The 14540-nt window shown below is 54.8% G+C and overlaps 1 protein-coding gene across 1 annotated transcript, besides 3 other annotated features; it reads left to right on the top strand.

Moving 5' to 3' along the window:
- Positions 1 to 103: 103 nt before the first annotated feature.
- Positions 104 to 131: a microsatellite.
- A 528-nt stretch (positions 132 to 659) lies between these two features.
- Positions 660 to 700: a sequence feature (A-rich).
- A 331-nt stretch (positions 701 to 1031) lies between these two features.
- On the top strand, positions 1032 to 14258 carry TraAM80_00364 (uncharacterized protein; the record flags this gene model as incomplete). Its single annotated transcript, XM_029377446.1, has 1 exon — positions 1032 to 14258. One exon carries the CDS (start codon positions 1032 to 1034, stop codon positions 14256 to 14258), a length of 13227 nt encoding a protein of 4408 aa, XP_029242706.1.
- Positions 14259 to 14516: 258 nt separating this feature from the next.
- Positions 14517 to 14539: a microsatellite.
- Between the last annotated feature and the right edge of the window lies 1 nt (position 14540).

Here is a 14540-nt window from a genome sequence, read left to right as displayed (position 1 = left end):
TCCTTTCCGATCCCCATCGCGTGGCGGCAGCACTAGGGACTCGCGTGCTTTTGGTTTTATTATCTGGCTTTATCAAAAAAAAAAAAACACACACACCCTATCAATTTTTTATTTATTTATTTATATAATTAGATAGTTTTGATGGTCGGTTGAAGGCTTGGATTTGCAGTGTTGTGTGCTCTTTGTTTTTTCCCCCTCTCTTGCTTGGCGTGAGGAATGAGACAATTCGGAAGCGTTTTTGCGTGCGTGTGTGTTTTTTTTCCCTCTTGCGTTGGTGTGTTTGTCTGTACAGGCACATCCGTCACTTGTGGTATCTCCACGTGTCGTACGATGTATTTATGCTTCTGCTTCCATGCCTTTTTCTCCACTGATGTGAAACAAAACGACGGGGGAAAGATGGAGGGGGGACGGGTGGATGCAGATGCTGCCCTTTTGCTTTTGCCCGTTTGCAGCTGGCTTTGACGCCCATGTCTCACTTCTCCCCTCTCTCCCTTGTCTTACTTCCATTTTTTTTTTGTTGCATTCTGTTGCGGCTGGCTTTGTTGCGATTTTTCATTTGTTCAATTTTTACTGCTGCACTGCATCCGCACCGCTCCCTTTTACCCGTTACTTCTCTTAAGCTCTGCTTCGCACCTCCATCAGACACGGTTTCCTTCCTCTTTTTTTTCTTTTTTGCTTTTGTTTCCTCCTGTTTTTGTTTGCCACATACCGTTTTTTTTTTTTTGAGGTTCTTCGTATGGATGCACGTATGTGCGGGAGAACACTCACGCCTCGCTTTTTTTTGTTGTGTGTCGCGCCGCAGTCGCTGTCACGTTTACTTCCCTCCCCTTTTCTTATTGTTGATTGTGGGGGTACTTTTTCTTCACGCTTCTCTATGCGTTAGTGAGTGAGTGAAAGCGAGCGAGGACCAAGTATACACACGTAAGGCAAAGTCCTTCCCCTCCCTCCCTTTAGGCAGGCTACAGGAGCAGGAACGAGGAAGCAGCAAGCGTTTCAGCACAGACCATCACCGGCATCTGCTGCAGCCGCAAATGTTGCAGGAGGAGGAATGCAATATCCGTTGCCATGCGGTTGTGCTCCGCATGGGCGAGATTTTTGGCGAGTTGGGTTTTGAGTTTGACAGCACGCACCTCGCCAACGACGTTACCGCCGTGACGAAGTGGAACCTCCACGTTGACTTGGAGGGGTTTGACGGCAGCCAAACGGCGTACTTCGACGAGGAATTGCCGGTGGAAAAGGGGCACAAAGTCGTGAAGCTGCGGTTTAGTAGGTTTTACATCGTACGCGTGCGGGTGTACTCGGCGGACGCGTTGGCGTGGAGCGCCTGGTCTGCGCCCGTGCGCACCGCTACCATGCACGCCGTCGTGGCCGTAATCAAGGAAATTGGAGAAGACCACGTGCGGGTTCAGTGGAACCGTCCTCTACGAGATACGACCAAAATTGTGCCCGAGCGGGACGCTGAAGCAACGCAAAACATCACTGATATTTCGGATTTTGAGCTGCGTATCATTCGTGAGAATGACATGCTGCAAGAGTTTTGCGATCGCTTTGCAACGGGAGTGCGTACTTACACCGTTCGTGGGTTGAAGTCCGGTACCGCCTACATTGTCATGATGCGCTACAGGACGCTTATCAACACTATGAAAAACTGGACGGAGGTGGGTCGCTTCTACACTAAACCGAGGAACGTCATTTCGCTCGTCAGCCGGGGTGAAAATGTTGTGAAGGTGAGCTGGTGTCTCGGGCCGACCCCTGTGGACGCCGTGGGTTACACGGTCCCGGAGACGACGCCGTACCGCTACGAGGTCTCTTATGAAGGGGGTGACACCACGATGAGTCCGGTGCAGCTGCCGGAGCAACAGCACGAGTACCGTGTGGAGGGCCTGTCACCAGGCACTCTGTACACCTTCTATGTACGTAGTTTTACCGTAGAGGGGATTTGGGGCAACCGCTCCGACCCGTTTAAGGTGCGCACGGCAGACATTCCCGAGCTATCCGTGGCTGCCTCTGGGGAGACTTTTCTATCCTTTACGTGGATGCGGGCACATGACGAGCCCGAGGAGTCCAAGGTGGAGTTCTGCCTCCAGAGCCTTACGTCACGGTACAAGCAGCAGGAAGTTATCCCTGTGGGTCCACGTGCGGAGGACAAAGTCATTCACGTGGGAGGGCTGACCGCTGGCACGGAGTACAGCGTCTCCATACGGACGTTCTTGCAGGGTGAGTGGGGTCTATGGACGGAGCCTCAGCGATTCCGTACCCAATCCAAGCTCACCTTGACCTTTCTTGAGCGCGGCGAGGACTTCTTTACTCTTGCATTGGAGGAACAAAATAGGCCTCCATCTGCAGCGCATTTAAATATTGTGGTAATGTGCGTTGGCAAAGGGGATGAGCGGTCGGTGGTGCTGGACAAGGAGATTGAGCATACACCAAATGAGCCAAGTTTCCGTGTGGGTTCATTGCAGTCCAACACCGTGTATGAGGTGCAGTGCCGGCGTTGGCAGCACGATCGTATTACGGGTGATGAAGGATGGGGTGAGTTTACTGCGCCGATACAAATGCAAACGTTGCAGCATTTGGCGTTGCATGTGTGGGACATTGGTGAAGATTTCGCCCAACTTGTTTGGCGTCGTGGACTGTCGGATACAGCGCCATCGAATAGCTTGACGGAGCAACCAGTTCCAGATTTAAAGTATGAAGTGGTGGTGGGATGCGTAGACACGGGGGATGATTCTATTGTCCATCGACAGGTGCTACAGGCGAACTACACCATTACCAATTTGCGTCCAGCCACCACCTACATTGTCTCCGTCCGTGCCTGCAATGAGCTGGATCAGTGGGGCCTGTGGAGCCAAGTGAGGTTGCGTACGCTTGCCTCCGTTGCGACGTCTGTTCACGAGATTGGGGAGGACTTTGTTCGACTCATGTGGCAGAGGGAAAACATTGATGATGAGGAGGATGTTAGGAACAGTGGCAACAAGAGTGAGGACAATCTACTTGAGGGTACCAGCCGTGTTGTGGATAGTGTGGCGAGCGCCGACATGTTTGTCTCCCGCTACGCCGTATTTGTGTGTAGCCACGAGGATGGCGAGTCGATTCCGAGTACATTGAGTGGATATTGCATTGGGGGAAACTCGGAAGTTGCTTGCTATGAGATTGTCACCAGCGAGCATACGTCGCTGCGCATGAATGAGCTCCTTCCAGATCGCGAGTATGTGGCGGTTGTGCGAGCGTCAACGGCGACAGGGAAGTGGGGACTTTGGAGCAGCCCGCTACGCTTCCGCACCAACCCTCAATTCCGCATCCCTGTCAACAATCTCACCATTGGGGAAAACTATGTCAATCTTGTATGGAGCCGCGATGCCCATCCAGTGGTGGACAAGGACGTGTTCCTGGGTGACCTCAGTGTGACCGGGCAGCAGCTACGCATTCACGGTGTGGACACCCCGTATTCGAAGGACCATGCGCTTCCCGCGGATATGCGTGAGCTGAAGATTTACGGCCTTTCTCCTGCCAAAGCGTACACCATTCAAATTCGTGTGTGTGGCAAAGGGGGTGATTGGGGACGTTGGAGTCCCCCGGTGCATATTCTTACCCGTGGCACCATCCTGACAAGAGCCGTGGAGGTCGCCGAGGACTACATTATTATTACATGGGAACGCCGGAAGGTGGCGAATCCCAAAAATTACCCCACTGGACGGGGCATTGTCACCTCCTACCATCTGCGTGTGTACAACAGCGCTGGGATTCACTCCGAGGTGTTTCTTGGCGACGGCGATTCTCCGTACCGTATTTCCAACATGACGCCAGACACGTACTACTGTGTCGAGATGAAGGCCAACTACAACGACGAGGAGTGGGGCCTGTGGAGTACCCCCATGTGGTGCCTCACGATGAAGACGTTGGAAATTAAGACCAAACTCATTTCTGAAGAATTCTGCTGCATTGTCATTCGGCGGCCGTTTCAACAGAAACGGCTCCCAGAGGACGATGGCAACCGCACCGGCGATGACCGCATTGTTGCGTTTGGGCAATTTCGTCCAAATCTTATGCTTTGTGTCACGTCACCCATCCTTAACCCGACACCGCATATCTCTACAGGCACCATGCGGCCCCGCATCCAAAATTCCTCTTTGCCTCCCGACGCCTCCGACCACCGACTCATCTACCAGGCTGAGATCCTCTGCGCCTCTGATGACACCGACCACACCATCCCAAACTTGCGCTCCAACATGGTGTACAGTGTATCGGTGCGCTCGAAGCTTGTAAACGGTGAGTGGGGTATTTGGTCGCAGCCCTCACTGTTATTCGCAACGGTTCCTTCGACTCAGGTGGAGTTTACAGATATTGGCGAGAAGTTTGTGAAGGTGGATTGGAAGCGAAGCCGGCAACGGATTCCGCCACAACTGAAAGATCCTGACGCTGTGAAATGTGGGCTTGGTACGATTAGTGCCTCCCGTGTGAAGGTGCGAGAGATTGGTGGTTCATTCCAGCAAACGTATGAGTTGAATAATTCATTGACTACGCTGCGCATGGATGGCCTTTCCCCCGCCTCTACGTACGCTGTTTCTGTACAGACATACAATGACAACTATGAGTGGGGTGTTTGGAGTGACGAGGCAAAGGTTCGCACAATTCCCGGTATGGATATTGCTGTGCAGCACATTTCCGAAGACGCAGTGTGGGTTGCTTGGGGGCGCAAGTTAGATGTATCGAATTTTGTAAACTACGACACGGCCCTTAACGTGGACGTTGTCCCTTCGGCCTACGAGATAAGCATCATTGGTGGTGGCCAATTTAAATACACAAAGGAGATGAATACCAATACGCTATTTTTTCGCGGTCTACAACCAGATACGGTGTACGATTTTCAGGTCCGGGCGCAGTCCTTTGGAAATCAGGAGTGGGGACTTTGGTCTACCCAGCCATTTCGCACAAAACCTCGACTTCGTGTGACCTTTGGAAATGTGGGTGAACACTTTGCCATTGTGGAGTGGCGCCGCCATCTGCCTAGTTCGATTGGGGAACGTGATGTCAACACCGTCGTAGAGTCCGAGGATGTGGTCCGGCAATTTCGACTGAAGGTGGAGCGTGCCGGCAGCAAGGTTCCCTACGTGTATGATTTGAGCCCATACATCAGCAGTTTTTGTCTTAAGGATCTGCGACCCTCGTCGGAGTACCGTGTGTGGCTTTGTGCCAAGGGATTTGAGGGTGTTTGGGGATTCTGGAACGAGGAGGCCCGAGTTCGCACGTTGCCCAAACTGGAACTTGATGTTACCGCCATTGGTGAGGACTATGTGACCGTGTCCTGGAAGCGCGGAAAATGGGTGGGTGAGACTGTGGGCCACACGGAGGCGTCTGTGCAGGAGATGGAAGGCGCCGTGAGCGGCTACAGGGTGCGGGTGTTGGATGAGGAAGGGACAGAGGTGGTGTCGCGATTCGTCGGATTTCGGGAAACCTCCTGTACCCTTTCGCCTCTCAAACTGTCGAGCGCCCACTCCGTCGAGGTCGCGGCGAAGGACACGTATGACGAGTGGGGTTTGTGGAGTGACGCAAAGCGTTTTCTGACGCTTGAGGCGGTGGACCTGCGGATTCTTCGTGTGGGTGAGGCGTTCGCAGAGGTGGAATGGGGTCGCCGCCGCGACCTCTTGCGCCGTCGACGAGACAGGCGTGGTGCCGTTCGGCGACGCAACTCCCTTTTGCCGTTGGGGGATGATGTCTTTGCCAGGACCGTCGACACGTATACAGCGGAGGTTGCACACAGTGAGGGCGTGGGCGTCTCCCTCGATGACGACAGTGACGCCGAGAGGGAGGCATCGGGGGCTGGCCTGGGATGTGGTGCCTCCAACGGCAGTCCACGTGATCCAAATGTGCCTTACTCTGGTGAAGCACACGTTGATGAGGAGGGGCATGACAGCTATGAGGGCGGCAGTGGAAATGAAGTTGAGGCGAGGGAAGAGGAGGAGGAGGAGGAGGAAGAAGAAGAATATGAGGAGGAGGAGGACTACTACTACGACGATGCCCTCCTTCACGGTGACAACGGTGTACTACAGTGGCACCTACGTGTTCAGGGGCAACGCGTGTTTGCTGGCCAACCCGGTGCCGAGGACGTTGCAGAGTTGTACGTCCCCGCAGACGAGCTACAGCGCGTTATTAGCTCTTTGCTGCCGTATGCCGTTTACTCGGTGTCTGTGCGGGGACAAGACAAGGGAGGTGCGTGGGGTCACTGGAGCCAACCACGCAAGTTGATGACATATCCTCTGCTGGCACTCACAGCCGACAGTGTAACGGAGACATTTATTTACGTTTCATGGAGCCGACCTCCTGCAAAACAGACGTTACCCGAAGGGTTTATATGTTTTCCCCCAATGACAGACATACACAATTATCAGGTGCACATTGAACCGCTTGCAACAGAGCCACCGTTTGATGAGCAGGATGAGCCTCTTGTAAATGGTGCACGGGTGTATGAGACCTCTCAACCATCTCTGCGGTTGTTTAATCTTGCTCCGGGTGTACGCTACCGTGTCGTGGTTCGGGAACAGATGATTGACGCACAAGGAGATTTTGTGCCCGACACGTGGGGATGCTTTTCCGCGATTCAGGTGGTGGAGACTATAAATCCAATGCGTGTCGTCCCAATTGAGATTGGGGAGGACTACTGCCTTGTGGGGTGGCATCGCATGCAGCGTGTGGCAGACATGGCATCAGATATTAGTCTTGTAACGGGTCTGGGGAAGGTCACGGCGTATGAAATGCGCGCCGTGCGACTGGATGAGAAGGCAAAGCAGAAATACCATGGACCACTAGCACTTGATACCATCGTCTCTCTGGAGTCAAGTGAGACCTCCTACCACCTGGGGAATTTGGTAAGCAATACCATCTACGCCTTGAGCGTCCGCGCGCAGACGGAGGGCTACTGGGGTCCTTGGAGTGCCACCACGAAGTTTGTGTCGCAGAGTCGCCTGCAGGTAAAGGTGCGTGCCGTCTACGAAGACGTTTTTGTCGTCAGCTGGAGACGTCCGCTCCCCGATTGGGCGCTCTCACGCGCCGATTACGCTAGCCCCGGCGGCGTGGCAAGGTCCCCTTTTCCACGGCGAAAGACAGACATGGAGGTTGTGGAGAAGGATGCAGTGGAGCGGGAAACACAAGACGATTGCAAAAACAACAGGAGCGACAGTAATAGCAACACTGGCTCTCTCTTGGAGAAAAGCGGTGACGACTTTGACTCCGTCTTGATCTGTGACTACTCTGTGGATCGGTATGAATTGTACGTGGAGGGGGTCACGTGTGACCTGCATCAGTGCCTGACGTTGCCGAAGGAAAAGATGTCTGCGCGCATCACGGGGCTGGAGCACAATCAGATTTACTCTGTATGTATACGATCGCAGAGTGAGAAACAGCACTGGTCGATGTTGTCACGGCGGGAGTCGTTGCTAACACTCACACCCATGTGTGTTGAGCTGTCTCACTACACAGAAACGATGGTGTTGCTGCGCTGGTTTCGTGCCCCGCAGGACATCATGGAGTACGACGCTCTGTTGCAAAGTCGCCGTGCGGAGGAGGAGCGACGGTGCGACGAACGTGAGCGGCAGGATCTTTTTGAGTTAAAACGACGTGCGCAAGAGATGGAGGAATCTGCAGAGCGCAAGTATTTGAGTGACCACTTGGCGATGCGGCGAGAACACAATGCCGCACGTCGCATGGACGCGGTGCATCATCTACAGGCGGAGAACGTTGCCCTGGGCGACGCTGAGGTGACGGGCTATCAGCTTAAGTTTATGGGGGAGGTTGGGGGATGCATGCCGTCCATTCCAGGACTCCACCGCATGCTGCTGCAGCAACGCATGCCGCACTTAGCGCGGCGGCGGCAACCAGAGAACACGAAGAAGGTGCCAAGCAAACAGCGACAACAAATAAGCCCAGATGCTAACGCTGACCGCATTGCGAGTGACGCAGGGACAGGAGGAGGGCGCGTGTCACCTGCCACGACGGGTGACGAGGGGCTTGCCAGGGAGGAGGCCTCACTCATCGACGTCCATCTGGGCTCACATGTCATGAGTCTCACAGTGAAGGATTTAGCGCCGTGCGCCTCGTTTGCTGTCCAGCTGCGCGCCCGCAATGCGGCGGGGGATTGGTGTCCGTGGAGCCGGCGCGAGAGTTTCACCACACTTAAGCCCATCGAACTTCACCAGAATCGCTTTGGTGAGCACTACATCAACTTGTATTGGCATCGCCTTTCTGCCGCGTTCATGCAGAAAATGGAGGATGATGAGGCGCAGCTGCAGGAACTCAACAAAGGGTTCAGCCACATGTCACCTAAAGACCTGGAGGACAAGAAACGGGAGCTGCCAGAGTCGGAGTACGATGCGCTTCTGGAGGGACTTAAGGGCTGGCGTGATCTGAAGCGTTACGTGGCAAATGTGCGATCGCAGCTGTCACGTGGGCTTGGGGAGGTGATGGTGCATGAGGCAACTCCGGTTAAGGGGTACCAGTTGCGCATCATCCACGAAAGTGGGACCTTTTTGGATTACTACATCAACGGTGCCACCTGCGGCAACAGCACCAAGAGCAACAGCCACGACGCGAATGACGACGTCACCACTGAGACGGCCACGTCTGCCACCATCGACACCACAAGTTCGATCCACTGCGCCTACACTGTGACTGGGCTGGTGTCAAATACCATGTATATTGCTCTGTTGTGCGCCGACTACGGCTTCGCGTGGGGACCGTGGACACCACCGCTTCGATTCATGACACAAAATCTTATCCAACTTTCCATTACGTACATCTCGGAGGTGTTTGTTGACGTTGAGTGGTATCGTGCCCCCAACAAGACCCTTCCACCTGATGATCAGAACACCGTAGTGACAAGCGACGTCGTCTCAAGCGAGGCACGTGTGTGTCAGGTGCGCATCACCTGGGAAGACGAGGAAAATGATGGTAAAGTAATGGAGGAATACCGTACAATACGTTCGTTTAACGTGTTTCGCATTGACAAGCTACGCACAGACACAAAGTACACCTTTGCCCTACGTGAGTGGGATGCTGAAGGGGATTGGGGTCTCTGGTGTGCCCCAAGGACGTGCGTGACGCTGCCTGGAATGCAAACAACTGTGAAGGAACTGGGCGAGGACTGGGCTGAGATCACATGGTGCCGCAAAGAGCGATGCGTTGACTACGACGATGACATCGATGTTTTGCAGTACGACCTGGAAAAGGTTTCGTACTACCTTCGGGTTCAGGAGCTGCCTGAGACCGATGCAGAGGGCGAGGCACATGTGATACCCTCCGAAGAGATGCGAGAGGGCTCTGCGGATGTGGTATTGTTGGATGAGATGGAGGATATATTCGCCACTACCCAGATTATGCACGGCGTCTTGCCGAGACAGGAATACCCTGTGGAGTTTGTGGGAGAGCGGTATGGCCTTCAGTACCTGCTTAGGCGTTTTGACAAGGACACCATGTCTTTTCGGCTTGAGAACTTACACCCAGATCGATTCTACAACGTGCAGGTGATGTGTGAGACGCCGGAGGAGCGCCTGGGTGCGTGGAGCAGTGACAGGCACTTCATCACCATGTCGAAGATTAAACTCTTAACCCAGAGCATTGACGAGCAGTACGTGGATCTCTCCTGGCAACGTTTGCCGCCACGTGAGCACCCACTGCTAAACATGAGTGAGGTGTTTACAGGACATTATACGACTAGCGCATACGTGTTGGAGGTGAAGGGTGCCGATGGATTTTATATTTGCGAGCAGTTGCAGGGGCACCTGAACAACTCTTACCACCTAAAGGGCCTCACGCTGAATACGGTGTATAGTGCCAGGGTGTACTCCATTAATGATGAGGGTGTGCAGAGTCTGTGGTCGGAGATGTTGCACGTCGCGACGCTTGACCGAGTGAAGGTGCAACCAACCGAGATCTCGGAGCAGTCCATCATGCTGGAGTGGGGGCGTGAGGAGCAGCGACCGACGTGTGCGGAGACTGGCGACGAATACGACCCCACAATTTGTGTTGGGAGCCGGGAGTCTGGCAACTATATCTTGCGTGTCTACCAGGCTGGGGATTCCTCCCGTAACTTGTTGCTTGAGAAGAGCTTTCCTGGCAGCGTGTGTAACTTTTTGCTGGTGTCGTTGACACCGAACACGCCGTACGTCGTTTCCGTGCGGGCGGCAAACCTCCTTGGGGAGTGGGGGATGTGGTCGGAGGAGCGGTGCGTGTACACTATGAAGCTCATCTGCGCAGAGATTGCCGCCGTGGGGGAGGACTACATCCGATTCTCCTGGACACGCGAGGAACCTGACGAACTGCAGATTGGGGGGGACGGTCAAAATTCCCCTCGACAGTTCAAGAATGACGGGAACGACGTCTCCGTTGTGGAGTTAGGCGAAGAGGAGGCCACTGTCGCTGCAGGCGATGCGAACGAGAACAGCACCCCTCGCGAGAGACGCGTCAGTGAAACTGTGGAGGGTGTCACGGGAAGTAACACGTCGCATCTGCTTTTAGAGGCGAATGCGGAGGACGGCTTCCAGCACCCGCAGCCCACGCGCAACGTCATCCGCAAAAAGTACCCACTAATGGACCGTCCGGAGCGAAAGACGGCGGTGTACCAAAGCGCGAAGACACGTATTGAGATGTATGCGGTGAGTGTGCGGGGTTCAGAAGGGGGTGAGGACTACACCATTGAGGTGCCTGGGGATGCCACTAGTTTTACTGTTCCATCACTGCGACCGGATACACGCTATTCGCTGGCGGTTTCTGCTCGCTACAGTAGTGGCGAGTGGGGCGTCAGCAGCGCGTACGTCACCAGCGGCACGCTGAACCTCATCACAGTGGAGTTGCGGGGGCTTGGCGAGGATTACTTGACTGCTACATGGAAGCGACTGCCCATCACGTATGACGCAAGCACGGTGAGTTTTGGGCGCAGTGAGGACACTGTCTTTTACGAACTTGCGGTGCATGACTTCACGGATGTTTCCTTTGGCGAGGAGGACGCGGAAGAGTTGCCGCCCCGCTTGTGGAGTACCGTGTTTGTGCCTGCGAAGATGCGGTCATGCACCGTCAGGGACTTACTCTCCCACCACCGCTACCGCGTCTGTGTTCGACGCTGGTACAAACCGCTTGAGGCATTTGTGAATGATGCCTCAGTTGAAATTCCGCGAACGGATGAAGAGCAGGTGCTGGAGGGGATACAACGCAACCATGGCTCGCCTGGAACGTGGGGCGAGTGCCTCTACGATGTGACGCTGCGTGATATGGTGTGCACCATGGAGGACAGTGCGGAGGAGTTTTTTGTGGTGCGGTGGGAGCGGGACCCCCGGGCACAGGCGTTGCCAGTCCGTAACCCATTTGCCCAGATGCCTGTGCAGGGTTATCATCTGCGTATTGACGAGGTGGCGCCGGACGGCGCTGTGCTTGACGCGAGTGCAGATCCCGTCCATATTGATCAGTCGCTTGATGCCCACGAAACCTCCTACACCGCGCAGAATCTTCGGCCCGACAGCTTATACCGCATCGATGTACGATGCCGCGTGGACAACAACTGGGGTCACTGGAGTCGCAATCTGTTTGTGCGCACGCTGCCTAAGCTTGTCATTGATACTGTCAATATTGGTGAAGACTACGCCTTCTTTTCCTGGCAACGACCACGTCGTAATTTGCTCCTTCCTGATGGCACCGAGGTGTTTTGCGGGAGCGGCGATAACATTGACCGATTCCACCTCGAGGTGGTGGGACATGGCCACAGATTTCATGTAAGCAAGAAGTTCAAGGTAACACGTAACACCTACCGCGTAAAACATCTAGAGTCAAATAACGTGTATTCTGTGGTTGTGCGGTCGTGCGACGCGAGTCGTGATGTGTGGAGTTTGTGGAGTGATCGTGTCTTCTTCGCTACGCTGAAGCCGATGCAGTTGACTGTTGGGCCTGCGGCGGAGCAATTTGCCTTGGTGGAGTGGAAACGTGAGGAGCAGACACCTGAGGAGTACACTGAAATGGTGGGAGAGGGAGGCGGTGTTGTTCAGCTTGGAAACCCCGAGGTGATTGCGTACCATTTATGCGTCTTCTCCAACCAACACACCCCCTCTGTCGCTGCGGTTGACAAGCAGTTCCCGAAGGATGTTACCCGCTACTGCTTTGGCTCTCTCAAGGCCGACACGCCCTATGTGGCGATTCTGCGCTCCTGCAACAAGGAGTCACGTTGGGGTCTTTGGAGCAAAGAGGGATGCTTCCGCACCCAACGAATATTGAGTCTCTGCGCGGAAACCGTGGGCGAAAACTGCGTGCGGGTAAAGTGGGAGCGGGCGGAGGTGGATTGCTCCGACGATGGACGCAGTGCCGGCACGAAGGCGGAACCTATCGTATACCAGTTGCTGCTTAAGACGGGATCCGAGACTATTGAGCGTCTTGTTCACCACAGCGAGTGTGGGGTGACAGAGGACGATTTCAAGCTGCCCACCTACGTCGTGGAGGGACTCACCCCAGCGACAAACTACCTGATGGCGCTGCAGCCGGGCTACGAGGAAAACCGCTGGGGCTTATGGACCCCCTCCATCAGCTTTAAGACGCGGCCGCCCATTAGCATCACGGCCACTACTATTGGCTCAAACCGTCTGGTGCTTGCGCTTGGCCGTAACCCCGAGATACCGTTAAGAGAGGAAGGTCTTGTAGAGGGAGGGAATGAAAGTCCTGAGCGTGTGGTTCCATTGGAGAGTGTTGTCAGTTACCAGCTGGTACTTTTCAAGCTGATTGAGCAGCACACGGAACCTGAAAGGGAGCGTGGAAGTGACACTAACGTTTTCGCCAGTCTTTTTCCTTCCTCTACGGGAGCACCACCATCTGCAATTGCCGCTTCAGCTCATGACAATTCTACTCCTGCAGATCTCGCTGCCAGGAATCCTGAGATTTCTGGTGCGATGGATGCAGAGCGGGCCGCGGTTGCGTCTCGTACGGCCCATGTTGTTGCTGCAGATCAAACGGCCGACGTGCCTGTTGCCGTTGCTGATGCTGATGCTCGTACAAATGACACTGATGACGGGTCTCCTGTGGTCAAGGATCGTGTTGCCGGTGTGGTGATAGAGGACGATGTTTCCCCGCACGAGTGGCGTGAGCGGGGGAGTTTATCACGCAGTGCCCTCATGTTTCTGCCGGCGAAAAAGGAGAATGCTGTCCTGGAGCGCGAGTTTGAGGTGAACAAGGAGGATCCAACCAATACCATCTGTGAGCTGGAGGAGCTGGAAAGCTCTGTCTCGTACAAGGTTCGCGCCCGTGCTCTGGATGAAAACGGGATGTGGGGGGCGTGGACGGAGTTGACTGTCGAAACGGTACCTTTTCCGCCCCATTCCGTGGCGCTACACCGCATCAACGCTCAGTTCTGCATGTTGCAGTGGGAGGCCCCCGATAACCACCACCTCTACCGCTACGTGGTAGAGCAGACATGTCCGGCGTCTGAAACCCGCGGGAAGGCAAAGGGTGGAGCGGAGTGGCGGGTGGCTGATGTTGTAGAGGAGACCTTCTGCCGGGTCCGGTTTATTGTCCCGCCGAATAAGATGCGTTGCCGCGTCAAGGCAGCGCGGGTAGGCGAGGGCCATGACTTCAGTGAGTTCTGTGAACCCGTGAAGCTTTCAAGCGGCGTCCCACCGGAGCCGGTGACGAACCTCTGTGTCACGGCCATTGCACGCAACTTTATCACGGTGGAGTGGGCACAATCGCGGTCCGAGATTGCTGGCACCTTACGCCAGGCACGTACCTTGACGTACCGCGTCTATCTCGCCGTCCGCGACAAGCCGCCGATTCTTGTGACCACCGTCCCCCAGACCACCAGTTACACGCTTGAGGATCTGGTGCCCTCGACGGCGTACACGATTCAAGTTGTGGTGGAAAATGCGGATGGTATGAGTTACAACAACCCCATGGTTTCTGCTGTGACGAGAAGTGAGCAGGATGAGACAGTTCTGCGACAGGAAGAGGGGCAACCGCCCCTTGGCACTATTGTGGAGCCCCTGTCTCCCATACGGTGCACCGCCCTGCCGGAGATTCCTTCCGCCCGCCCTACACTGGCGCCGCGGCCGCCGTCGCGTTCTAAGCGGGCGAAGAGCCGTGGTAGAAGCACCACTAGGAAGGCGTCTTTGTCTCCTAATGACAACCGTGGTGCCCTTCAGGCTTTGCCCCACACCGGCTCAGCGTCGAACCCGATGGGCAGCAGCGCAAAACGAGGGACGCGAGACAGGTTACCATCCATAAGAAGGACGCATTGAAATACTCTCTGCTCCTTATCGCATGATGGGGGAACTAAGGACGCTGCGTTTTTACTGCTTTGTCATTGTGTGCAGTGACTACCACCCGTTTACTACTATTGTTATTGCTATTACTGCCCTGCTTTTGCAATCTGGTTCGTGAACGCCTGGTCAGGAGCGGGCGGGGGTGGGTTTATGCTCCCTCACAACACACCACATTTGTCTCCTTTTACAGGCAACACGTGAGCAATGGACAGTAGAGAGAAAGAAAAGGCCACTAAAAAAAAAAAAAAAACGAAAAAC

The sequence above is a fragment of the Trypanosoma rangeli genome, assembly GCF_003719475.1.
Source record: "Trypanosoma rangeli strain AM80 chromosome Unknown Tra_15.4_contig_00006, whole genome shotgun sequence".
In the NCBI taxonomy this organism is placed as follows: domain Eukaryota; phylum Euglenozoa; class Kinetoplastea; order Trypanosomatida; family Trypanosomatidae; genus Trypanosoma; species Trypanosoma rangeli.
The sequence above is the reverse complement of the archived record's forward strand: the minus strand, read 5'-3'. Positions and strand labels throughout refer to the sequence as shown.